Source organism: Rhinolophus hipposideros (assembly GCF_964194185.1).
Source record: "Rhinolophus hipposideros genome assembly, chromosome: 5".
NCBI lineage: Eukaryota > Metazoa > Chordata > Mammalia > Chiroptera > Rhinolophidae > Rhinolophus > Rhinolophus hipposideros.
Genome location: NC_138051.1, coordinates 56505219 through 56517990, shown reverse-complemented (window position 1 = coordinate 56517990; position 12772 = coordinate 56505219). Strand labels below are relative to the sequence as shown.

General features: G+C 51.2%; 1 protein-coding gene across 1 annotated transcript; it reads left to right on the top strand.

Annotated features, from left to right (window-relative positions):
- Window positions 1-12770, top strand: OAZ2 (ornithine decarboxylase antizyme 2). The gene is given in 6 exon segments (XM_081049943.1): window positions 1-214; window positions 8701-8776; window positions 8778-8858; window positions 10006-10181; window positions 11209-11294; window positions 11544-12770. Coding segments are annotated over 6 exon segments (570 nt in total). The 5' UTR covers window positions 1-194; the 3' UTR covers window positions 11675-12770.
- The last annotated feature ends 2 nt before the right edge of the window (window positions 12771-12772 follow it).

Genomic DNA, 12772 nt, shown 5'->3' with positions numbered 1-12772 from the left:
CGGCGTCGGCGGCGGCCGGGGAGGGTCAGTTGGAGGCAGGCGCTTGCTGAGGCAGGAGGAGGGCCTGGGCCCGCGGCCTGACAGGGACTTAGCCCGCAGAGATCGGCCCCGCGCGCGCGACCCCACACCCACCCACTCATCCACCTACCCACTCCCTGCGCCGCCTCCTCCCACCCTGAGCAGAGCCGCCGAGGATGATAAACACCCAGGACAGGTAACGGCCCGGCCCAGGCTCCCCGCCCCCATCCTCCCCAGATCTGCTCCAGAGGCCTCCTCCCCCACCAACCGGCCGGTCCCAGTCCCGCCGGGGGCCCATCCGCCCGGCACCGGGTCCCTTCCCCACTCAGCCAGCCCAGTCGGAGCCCCAGCCCCACAGCGGGGCCTCCTTCCGTCCTTTAGCCCCCCTCCCGCCAGCCTGGCCCATCCCCCTCATCCGGGTCTCCTGCTCCTGTAAAGCCCCCACAGATCGGGACCCAACCTTCCAGTCGAGTCCCCATCTCCCTTCAGCTCCGCCGAGCGGTGCCCCGTCTCCACAGTGGGCTTTCTTCCTCATCCAGATTCCCCACATTGCTTCCCCTCTCCCCCAACCCTCCCTCCCCCTTCTGTCACTTGACCGTGCCCCTTGAATCCTTCCCTAATTCAGACTGCACCCTCCAACCACAGACCGTGTGTTCGCGCCGCTGGCCCCCCCGCCCCAGGCGGGCTCCATCCTCAGTTCTCCACGGGGCCCATTGCCCCCGCCCGTCACCCGCCACTGCCCTCCCCAGGCCCCCGAGTCTTTACAGTGATGCCAGCCCTCCTCTCGGTCCCTCACTGCAGCTTCCTCTTTTCCCTCCTTCCCTCGGCACCCCTGTCCCCGTTAGGCCCCCTTTTCCCCTGTCTCCCGACCCCATTCCTTTTATTTCTCAACCCCTTTGGACTTGACTGTTTTCCTTCCTATTCCCCTAATGGGGTCCCCCCCCCAACACTCTTTTAAACACTCCTGCCCTTTAACGCGCTCCACCGGCAGTCATTTTTACGCGTACTCCTCCCATCTTCACTGAACCTCGTCTTCCCATCATTACATTACAGGGCTCAGCCCACCTGGCTCCTCTTTTCCTGCCTCCAGTGCCTCCATGCTCCGGGCGCTGGGCCTTTGCTAATTTCCTCCCTCAAAACCTGACCCCGCCTGACCCCGTGAATTGGAGAGAAGGGCTGCACATCTTCCTGCAACAGCACCAGTGGTTTCTAAACTTACATCACCTCTACTCCCCCCGGCTCGCACGAGGCAGGATGCATCATTCAGGTTTCCTCTCCATACCTCTCCTGTCCTCCTTCTTCACCGGGGCGGCCCTTGTCCTCCTTCTCCCCCTCTAACACGCTCTTGTTTCTACCCCAAACTCTTCTTTGAAATGTCCTGATTCCCCACAATTCTTAACCCGCGTTGTTTGTCACACGTCAGAATGGCTTCCATGTAACCTTTAGGTCTAATTGTCTTCCTCTTTTTCCCCCTAGACTGGGTGCTGCCCCCTCCAAAATGAGGCTGAAACCCGTTCGTTCCCCACACCAGACCCTTTGTCCCCAGATTTGGCCTTATGGCCTCTGCCCCTCACTTGGGCCTCATTGTGTTGCAAGCAGATCCATTCCCTGCAAATCCCCCTTAAATTGTGCCTTGGTCTGTACAAAACTAGACTTCAGTTCCTCTTACAGACACAGCCTTTCTTACTGCTTTTCTTCACACAGGGATTTAATTACCCCTCCAGGTTTTGCTCAAACTTGGGCTCCCTGCTCACTAAAATGGTCTCTACTTTGCCATTTCTCACTCCTTTAGCAGCACCATTCTTTAATAGTCCAGTTGGGTTTTCAGCTTTTTTTGTGTCTCAGTGTTTCCCAACCTGGGCTGCACATTTGAAAAATCAATCATCTGGGCCCCACCTTCAAAGATCTTGTGTAATTGTGCTAGGGTGGGACCTGGCTATTAGGATATATTTTTAAAGCTTCTCCAGGTTAATTCTTTCTATATAGTGCAGCCAGGGATGAGAAACACTGCCTCCCTTTTCTTCCCCCCAGAAGACCCATTCCATCATATTCCTTTCATGGATGTTTGCTCTTTTCTCTACTGAAAAGGGCTTTGTCTTCAGGTACTGTCTCCCAGGAACTGTCCAGAAAAACCCAAGTTACCCACAACAGCCTTTTCAATTCTCCTACCTTGAGTTACTCAGTTCTCAGTCATTAGCCATTTTCATTCTCAGACTCTTATCTAGTCCCTACACCTCTGTTTATTCCCTACATACAGAAAGAGAATTCACTCATTTCCTGGTTTGTTATGGTCCCATTTGACCCATTACTCCAACTCCCAGGCCCTCTTGACCTGTAGTCCCAGTCTGCTCTTACATTTTCCTTCTCTGAGACTTGCCATGCCCATCTCTTTTTGCACTGCTCTCTTATATTCCACCTCTAATCCAGCCCTTCTGGAGCTGAGGAGGTGGATATATACTCAGTCTGGTTGCAAAAGGCGTGACTTGTGGAGAAGGCTGTGTGTGTTCCAAGGATACAGGACCGGTGTGAGAGGGCAGGATGGAGTGCAGGGCAGGGGCGGAGGGAAGCAGAGGAACCCACAGGAAAACCCACGAAAGGCATACGGGAGCTGGATTTTCTTTTCTCTTATTACGTTTTTGTCTTGGCAGTGGGGTTTGGAAGGTGGTGTGGTCTCAGCAGGTATTCTCTGGAGTCGTCGAAACTGAGCTGGTCTAGGAGCCAAGTCCTTTGTAGGCTGAGCCCTGAGAGATGAGCACATGGGACCAGCACATGAGTCTTCGCTGACCTTGAGGCTGAGAGACCTGAGTTCTAGTTGTGGCTTAGCCAGTGTGCTTACATGTAAAAAGAGGGGGTTGGGTTCGCTTAACTTGCAAATTCCTTCCAGCTTCCTAAGTGGCAAAACAGGCTTGCTTGTCTCCAGGGCCCTTGCTTAGAGTGTTGGTAATTTGAGGGGCTTGGCTGTGTGACAGGCAGGTGGAGGAAAGAGCCAGCTGGCCTGCCGGGGCCTGGGCTGGAGCACGGCCTCGGATCAGGCTCTTCCACTTTGGCCTGGGGGTGGGGCGGTGTGTGCAGGGTGTCTGGTTTCTTTGAGTTATGGCAATCCTGTTTCCATAGCATGTTTCCCAGACTCCTCGGGCCTGCCCTTAACTTTCTAAAAGGAATCCTGGTAGAGCCCTAACCAGGGATTGTGATAAGAGCCGGATGTTTCTCCCCCTTAGTGTTCTTGGTGTTTTATATCCGCAGAGGGGGGAGCTGGCTGGGAGTTGAGTTCTCTTTGGGTGGGGGATGGGCTTTCCAGCTTCCCTGGCTCGAGTGAAATACTCAAGAGGTGGAGGCTTGGTTTCCTGGAAGAAATAGTTGCAGAGGAGCCCACAGTATGTTTTGAAAACAAGGCTCTTCCTTTCCAGTTTTGTTCTGATGAGTACCTCCAAAATGTCAAAATTCCTGATGGTGGGGGAAGGAAGAAGACACAAGCGCAAGCACTTTTATTATCGTTTTTGAACATGAGGTTTAAAATCCAAGGAAATCAAGCTTCATGGCCTTTCTCTTCCTAGATTTGCAGGGGCAGGAAGACAGTCTGTCTAGGTCTTGCTGAGAACTGTGACATGAGCAGAAGAGCTGTTTCTGGCTGGATCGCCATAGTAGGACCAATCTGTGTCTGGTGGGCTTTGAGGAGAAGCATTTGGTTCTACAGGTGGTTTGTGTGTGTGTGTGGGTGTGTGGGGGGTGTGCAGGGTACAAGAGCACGTGAGAGCTACCTTGAGCATCTTTACTGAATGGTTCCCTGGGTAATGGAATTTCTGTCTCTCCTCCTAAGAATTTGGTTTTGGTTAACCCTTATTTTTTGGCACTATGGCTTGTTGGGTGTGGGGTGATCGGGAGAGCAAGTTTTTCTACGTGGTGCCTTCAAGGTCATCCTATAGAGAGAGACTCCTAGTATAGTCAAGAATCCCCCCGAATTGGAGGTATGCTTCAGAAAGCAGTGTGAACTAATAATAGTAATTCCTCACTCTGCCAAGAAATCCAAATTTAGCCTCAGAGCTGCTCAGAAATACAAAAAAGGACTGAGGAGTAGGGTAGAGGGATGTTACCTATGTGTGTTTCTAGAAAAAAGTAATTCATCCCTTTTTGAAACATACAGTATACAGTGTTGATTCAAGTTTGTGCCGTGATTTGGAAGCAGTGAAGCCTAATTGAAAGCTATACACCAGAAATGGCCAAGTAGGTGAGCAGAATTTTGTTACTTGAAGTGGACAAAACAGGTAGTTTCCTGTTAGCAGCAGCAGAATAAAATGCTTTGTATATGATAAACCTTAAGGAAATTTCCTAGGCCTTTGATATATATAAACAATGAAGTGATTCTGTCCTGGGAAGAGGCTGGAACTGGGTGATGGATGACTTCCCTATACAAACCAGATTGAGGTACTTAAAATGGAAACGTCAGGTCTTACTTGAAAGTATGATTATTGAGCTATCCATCAACCTCTGATAGCCTATATAGTTGTGCCTTCCTTTGGTGGAAGATGTACCAGTATCAGCAGTGTAAAGAGATAAGCAAACCTGAGGCACAGATATTTTAGCTGCCACCAAGTGTGTTTCTTGTGGAGAATCAACCAAAACCCAGTTTTGCTTTTAGTCTGTGATTCAGAGTGGTGACGTCATTTTCTTTATAATCGGGTGATGTCATTTTCTTTATAATTGTGCTTATTAGCAAGTAGACTCCCTTTGGCACACAGAATAGCCCTAGTGAAGTGACTTATGCTTGGCATCTGACCAGGGCACTTTGTCATATGGAAAGGGAATTGGCAGCTGGAAGTCGGCCTCTCTACTCACACTAGAATGGAGGTGGCCATCACCTCTTCCTATTCCTTTCTTCCTGTTTCTTTTTAACCAAGTGTGATGGGCAGCGCTGGATTGGTCCCTCTTTGTGTAGGGACTAGTCACCAGAGACCTTCCTAGTCTCAGAGTAAGAGCAGCTTGTGTGAAGGAAGTCAGGGCACCCTAGAGAGTGTTCTGTGAGGCAGGGTCAGAGCCAGGAATGGGTCAGAGGAGGGTGCAAGAGGGGAGTGAATGGAGAATGCTTGGGAATGTGGTTTTTATGACTTTTCACTTGATACCTTAAAGTACGTAATACCAAAGCCATCTGACCGCCCTCTTGACATGTAATGGAAACCAGAGAGAAAGGGTGCAGACCTGAACAAGCTCGGGTCATTGATTGAAGTGAAACATGATCAAAAGTATGTGAAGGAGAATATGAAGTCAAGTATTTGTTAGATTTAGCTGAATGGAAGTTAGCCACAGAATTACTTTTATATTAAATCTCTATGTAGCAGGCTGTGCTTTGAGCACAGTAAGTATAAAAATCAAAACTGACATAAAGTCAACTGGAAGCGATTTTTAACAGGAGATCCTTTACATTATCAAGAGATGTAAGGTTATTTTCTTTAAATAGCAAGTACCCTGGAGATTAAAAATAGGATTTGAATTATAAAAATTTGATTTACCAGCCACATGCCTCAGGACTACATCTGCTCCATACACTGCCTGCCTGTAGCCAGTCTATGAAATTATAACCTGCTAAGGACATTTCAGACAACAGTCACAGAATCCTTTAAATTAGAGGCAGCAGGATGTGATATGTCGGTAGCACTCATGTGTCCTGAGGAGTCTTTCCAAAGGGCATGCCCGATAACAACTGAGAAAATAAAAGGCTCTAGATCGGCTCTAATCTCCCATCTCCTTTCTGAATTGACTTGGATACCTGACGCCATCATTTCCAGCAATGGTATATTTTATTCTCCAAAAGCAGGAGCAGCCCAGCTGGGTGTGTGGGTTCGGTCTGATACATTTGATGCTTCTTATTTAATCAGCCTGTAGACTGAGCTTCTTAAATCATTCTTTTGGTGGTAGAGGTTAAACCAGTCCTGCCCCCTCGTTGGAGTGAGCAGGATGTGAGGAAGGAGTGGAAAAAGCTGGGCATTGGAGCCAGTAGAAACATGACTGAACTGAATATGAAACCTAACCTGGTTTGGATCCTGTGACAGGAAGACTTGTGTTTAGAAGCCACTTTCTCTTGTGCTGAAGTTCCTCCAGGATTCACTTTTCCTATTGAGGTTGGTGGCATACTGTGCCACAATACCATATGGACACCAAAGGCAATACAAGAAGGCCATTGCTGGGTAATTTTGTGCCCCTTCATTTCTTTAACCACCACATTTGTACCCATCGCCCTTTCTTGCTTGCTTCATAAATGACAATCAGGTTTTTTGGGAGAAGCCATTTGCCATTGACAGCAAGTAACTAAAAACATCCATTATGATGGACGATGAAGATAATTATTGTGATCTATCTACTAAGCTCAGCCCAAACCCCAGCTGTTTCTCTTCGGGAATTGGAACTGGATGCCAGGGTGTGGACCTAATATACCCACCCCCACTCACATACACACTTGCTTTTTCTGCAGATTTTGTGGGAGAGGAGGAAAGTTTCCAGGATGCTTGTTTGTGAGTGGGGAAGTAAGTGATTTGTTACCGTGGAATAGACTTCTTGCATTTATTTGAGAAGTGAGGTGAGGACGTCAGATACACCATGAGCTCACAGATTAGTGCTGGACGCAGGGCAGCCCTAGGGATTCTTTCTAGGAAGACAAAGGGGATTCTGGATCTTAAAAAAAAGAAAACGCACCTTATTCTGATCTTCTCGTGGGTTGGTCCCATTGCTTCTGCCATTTGCGAGTAAAAATTAGCTTAGACTCAAGATGGTGGTTGGAATGCAGGTCAGGGGTTGAATGTAACTCCCATCTAAAGACGTTGAAGATTGATTTCTCTGGAAGTAGCAGTCTGAAGTTGGTTAGCACCAGAATTCTAGAACTGCAAGGGCCTTGGTGAGCTGGTCATTTTGTGACCTGCACATTGTGGCTGTGCACGAGGCTGCCCAGGCCGTGGGGGCTCCGCTCACCCATACAAGCCGGCAGGGGCCGGAAGCGGGCACTAGGGAATGGGAAGGGAACCGTATCGTGGGGCGGGGGGTGTGCCTTTGCGTGGGGCAACTCCCACCCTTGCCTTATTTTTTCCAGCCTATTATCCGGATACAATTATTTTATCCCTTAACATACTGGAAGAGGGAGTATGGCAACTAATTGTCCCTAGTGGAAACGAAGTCCCCTCCTTGAAAAGAGCCTACTCCTCCATCGTGTGCCTTCTCCTAGTGTCTCCTGGTGATGCCAGGAGTGGGGCAGCCGAGGATGCCTGGAGGCAGGAGCGGGTGCATGTGGTTATCGCCCCGACGTCGCGGCTGCTCTTGGCCCTGACACTGCCCTGGGAACGCCATCTCCCAGGGAAAGTGCCAAGTGTAATTTCAGGGCCCCGGTTGAAATCCTTGGGGGAAGAGAGCAGCCGCACTAGAGCGCTGATGGGTTTGGACCTCCTGTCTCGGCTGGAAGGCGGACACAGGTCTCTTACTGTGGAGGGGCTCAGCGGGCTGCTCCTTTGGTTCTTGTACCATTGCCACGTTCCGTGGGAGTTCACTTCTGTCGCTCTGAGCCTAAGTGAAAAACCCAAATCTGCCCTGCCGTGCCATATAAAGCACAGGACAGCGTGCAGGAGGGTGTCTTGCATTATTTTACATCTGGTTTCTGGGGGGAAACAGCCTCGATTTATAGCATTTGCTGATTGCTGTGGTGTAAATACTCCGCCTGTGGCTGACTCAGGCTACCCCAGTGACAGGGAAGGTGTGCACAGCGGGCTGAGCTGGCGGCCACGGTGTACGCGCACAGACAATTTACCCCTTCCCTTGCTTCACTTGCCCCGGCCTGTGTGAGCTACATCTCAGCCTAAGGAGCCATGAAACTGGATTCAAAGAAGGCAGTGGAGTAGGTTTGGAATCCTGTTGGGTCCCCCTGAAAGGCACGGTGGCCAGTAAGGGCACGTACCAGGTGATTACTGGCTTCCTTGCTTAGGTCACGGCACGTACACCCGCTCCCAGCAACACCCCTTCCCACCCCAACACTACACACCCGAGTGTCCATTCTCACCATGTCAACATTACAACTCACATGCCCAGGGCAGATGCTAGCAAAGAAGGGCGAGGAAGCCCAGCGTTTGGTGGCTCACTAGGGACAAGCTCCAGATACTCTGTGCTCTAAGTGACCTCCACTGTGGGAGCCATCCCCGGGTTTAATTCAGTTCTTGACTCTAGACAGATTTGGGTACGTGATTTCTGTCCAGTAACTCTATTTAGGTCAGGGAGGAGGCCATCATTGGAAAAGTGGCCTTGGCAGTTCCTCAGGGACGCGGTACCCATCCCATGCGACTTCCTGAGGCCTGTTCAGCCTACAGCGGTTGTGCAGGCTTTGTGATTTTGCCATGTAGGTGGTGGACACAGGTGGGGTGCGGAGAGGGGTGCTGGGGGGGCAGAGCTCTAGGCCTAGAAGCCGGCCTGGATCTGGTTCCTCCCAGGGTCTGCCAGCAGGTTTGTTGGTGTTTGACAGGCGCTTGGGGTCACGTATGCAGGCGGCCTCCCTGTGCCTCTGCAGGACAGCGGCTTCCTGCCACTTGAGAGCAGCAGTGGTTCTGCGAGCCTTAGAGCGACTGTTTAGGGAAGGCCAGAGCTGGGGTGGGGTAGGATGGTGGGGTACATCTTCGTGTCACTGAGTTACATCTCCTCGCACCTTGTCTCTTGCAGTAGTCTTTTGCCTTTGAGTAACTGTCCCCAGCTCCAGTGCTGCAGGCACATTGTTCCGGGGCCTCTGTGGTGCTCCTGATGCCCCTCACCCACTGTCGAAGATCCCCGGTGGGCGAGGGGGCGGCAGGGATCCTTCTGTCTCAGCTCTAATATATAAGGTAAGCACGACGGGGGGCGGCAGGCCGGAGCAGAGCCTGCTGGGCTGCTGCGCTGCCGGGCAGTGAGCACCTTCCTGTCTTCCGACTCAGGCCAGGCCCAGAGGGGGCTGGGAAGGGCTCCGAGCTGAGGCTGCTGTGTGGCTTTTGGGGAGGATTGTGGGGATATCGGCACCAAGCAAACACCTTGCCATCTTCTCAGCTTGGTGGCTGCATGTTAGTGCTCGTTCAGGGTCCAGAGTGGGAGGAAGAAGGGGGGAATGGGAGAGCTCTTCCTGTAACGACTCCTTCCTTAGTTTCTCTTGGGAAACACCAAGGGCCAGGAGTTTTCCCATTGTCCTCGCTCACCCTCGGCATCCTGGCCTCAGTCCCGCCAGATTAGGAAGGGCGGAGGGTGGAGTGCAGGTGGCGGTAGGAGAGGGGGCCTGCGTCTCAGTCACCTATCACGCTGCAGCACACGGCACAGCCCAGGGCTTTAGAGAACGCTGGACTCTGCCCTGGGAATGTCCGGGCTGGGGCAGCCTGCCCTTTGCTGGCTGGGATTGAGGCCCACAAGTTGCTTTGGCTGCTCCCTAAGACTGGCCCTGGAAAGCAGCAGGGTGGCTGAGACCTGGTTCCTGGAGGACCCTGTGGTCCACCTGGGAGCAGGCTGGGTCCCAGCCAAGCCCTCACGTATCTCATTTGTTTCTAGTATTTCTCTTTCCAAGGGGGAAGGAAGAGCACGGTGGTGGGGGGACCAGCATGGGCTTTGAATCCGGGATTCCTGGTTTGAATCTCAAATCTGCCATTACTACCTGTGGAGCCTTGGATCAGTTGCTTAATTGTTCTGAGCCCCTAATATCTGATTTAAAATGGGGGTGTCAATGCCTATGCCAGTGCTTATCGTGGTGATTGAGAAATGGGAAAGCTCCTTGCACAGTACCTGGCATCTAGTGGACACTTGGCAAAATTTCTGTTTCCCATCACACGGGCTTTTAGCCGACATCAGCTGGTCTCAGTGGCTGATGAATGCTGGCCCCGTGTAGCCAGCCTGCAGCTCTACATTTTCAGCGTGCCCTCTGTCCCATGCTACCCAGTACCGCCTAGGTTAGAGAGCCTAGATGTGGCCAGAAGCAGTAGTGACGTGTCCCCTGACCTGGTCTCTTCCCAGGACGAGAAGCTCACTGTGACCCAGGACCTCCCCGTGAACGATGGGAAACCTCACATCGTCCACTTCCAGTATGAGGTCACCGAGGTGAAGGTCTCTTCCTGGGATGCAGTCCTGTCCAGCCAGAGCCTGTTTGTAGAAATCCCAGATGGATTATTAGCTGATGGGAGCAAAGAAGGGTAAGGAGCAAGGGCCGGGTAAGGGGCAAATGGGGAAGAAAGGAGGTCGCGTTCCAGACAAGGGCATGTGCTTCCTGGGGAGGACAGAGGAGTGGTCTGCCTTCACCCTGAGCTCTAGGCCTCCTAAGCAGAGGCCATTTTGTAACAGGCAGGCTATTTTTAGCTAGTAAAACAGGCCTGCTCTGGGTTATAATTAAAGTGGATCATTATCACATTAACCAAATCCCTGTCATTAATCGCCCCATAGTTCACTCTTCCCAACAGACAGTAAATGCTCCTTGAGCCACCATACAATGGTGCAGTTCAAAAGGCCAAGAAGCTCAGAGATCCGGTGGGATTTCATTGGATTGGGCAGGACCCTCCAAGTAGCCAGGTGTGAGCAAGTCCTGAGGAGGGAGTTCTCTTGAGTGGCTGCAGCCCCTGGAGGAAATCCTTCTCGCAGTGTTAGGACCCAGAGTCCCTCTCCGTGGCTGGCGATCATTATCCAACTTGGCACCTTTGGAAAGCCCGTGAAAAACTGGGTTTCCTCTCTAGGTCCCGTACTTCTTAGGAACTGCATTAGTTAAGTTGGTTAATTTCAGAAAAAGAACCCTACTCTAGGAAGAGAGAATTCAGTAACTTTTTAAAAAAAATTTTATTGGGGAATATTGGGGACCAGTGTGTTTCTCCAGGGCCCATCAGCTCCAAGTCGTTGTCCTTCAGTCTGTATAGTTGTGGAGGGCGCAGCTCAGCTCCAAGTCCAGTCGCTGTTTTCAGTCTTTAGTTGTAGGGGACACAGTCCCATGCGGGAAGGGAACCGACAACCTTTTTGTTGAGAGCTCACGTTCTAACCAACTGAGCCATCCGGCTGCCCCCAGTAATCTTTTTCTTAGAGATTGTGGCTTATTTTTTTCTGAACTTAGGGCTCCTGGGGTCTTGAAATAGGAAACTTCTCCCTGAAGTTTCTCTACTTATAAGCCTTTTTGGGGGTGGGTGGCTGGGAAGTGTAGAGGTGGTAGTGGGCCTGAGTTGTCTTTGCTTCTTGCAGATTGTTAGCACTGCTAGAATTTGCTGAAGAGAAGATGAAAGTGAACTACGTCTTTATATGCTTCAGGAAGGGCCGGGAAGACAGAGGTGAGGAGTCAAAGCAGTCTGAGACCTTCCCAGAAAATGGGGGCCAGGGGAGGGGAAAAGGGGGCTCCTGTATAGTGAGGGGGGGCCCTTTAGTTTGCCCTACAAACCTGTCAGTCAAGGCGGCAGTGCCTGAAGGGTCTTTAAATAAGGCCTAGAGCTTATTTATTCCATTTTATGTTTTGGCTTTTTCTTGATTTGAGCCTCCTCTTGTATTTCTTACCAAAATCCTTTTTATACTGTCTTCTGCAGCTCCACTCCTGAAGACCTTCAGCTTCTTGGGCTTTGAGATTGTGCGTCCAGGCCATCCCTGTGTCCCCTCGCGGCCAGATGTGATGTTCATGGTTTACCCCCTGGACCAGAACTTGTCCGATGAGGACTAATGGTCACAGAGGATGCTTTGCCCAAGAGCCACAGTGGGGAAAGAGGGGAAGTTAGGCAGCCCTGGGACAGAGGTGGCTCCTGGCTGTCTAGGGAAGGACGCAGAAGGGCTCAGGGTGAGGGTTGCCTATTGTGTTCTTGGAGTTGACTCGTTGAAATTGTTTTCCATAAAGAACAGTATAAACATATTATTCACATGTAATCACCAATAGTAAATGAAGATGTTTATGAACTGGCATTAGAAGCTTTTTAAACCGCGCTGTGTGATGTGCTCTATCTAGCCTAGGGGAGGGCATTGCCTAGAGTGGGAGGGACGTCTGGGTCCGGGGCAAGGCCTGGAGGGCAGCGCTGTCAGGCTCAGGTTCCCCAGCTATTGGGCTTTCTTTTCTGGTTTTTAAGACTTGTGTATTTTCTTTCCTTGCTTCCTGTCACCCCAGGGGCTCCTGAGTATAGGCTTTTCAGCCCCTGGGCAGTGTCCTTGTGTTTTCTAACACTAGGCTTTTCTGTGTGCATTTGCGTCTGGCCTGGAGAAAGCAGGTCTGATCCCTCCTTTACAGCTTAGTGTTATTCTGGCATTTGGTTAAGCTGGCTTAATCTGTTTCATGTTATCAATGCATTTTAAATAGGGGCACTGAAGTTCACTCCCACCACCAGGGCTTTTTTTGGGGCGCCTGGGCCTTACAAAACACTAGCCAAACTAGAATTCTCAAATCACAGCAGGAGTTCTTGCTCCTGGCTGTAGGCCCAGGCCCCGGTGTATCTCCTTCCCAGGGTCACAAAGAACAGAGAGGAAGAAGAATAGCAACTCAGGGCCTGGGGGCTGTGGGGGGTCTGCTCTGAAGGACTGGCTGCCTCTGCCTGGCTGATGTGGAACCGCGCACCCCCACTCCACCCCTCCCCTCCAGCAGGTCTGACTAGTGCCTGAGACCCTGCTCCACAGGGCTGGCGTGGGGCTGGGGAGGTGGAAGTGGCCTGCCCTTTTCTGTTTTTAAGGAACAGCTGGTTCCAAGGGGGAGAGATCTAGATTGGGTGAGGGGGTGGGGGTGTAAGGGAGGCAAGTGTGTTGTGTTACTGTGTCAATAAACTGATTTAAAGTTGTG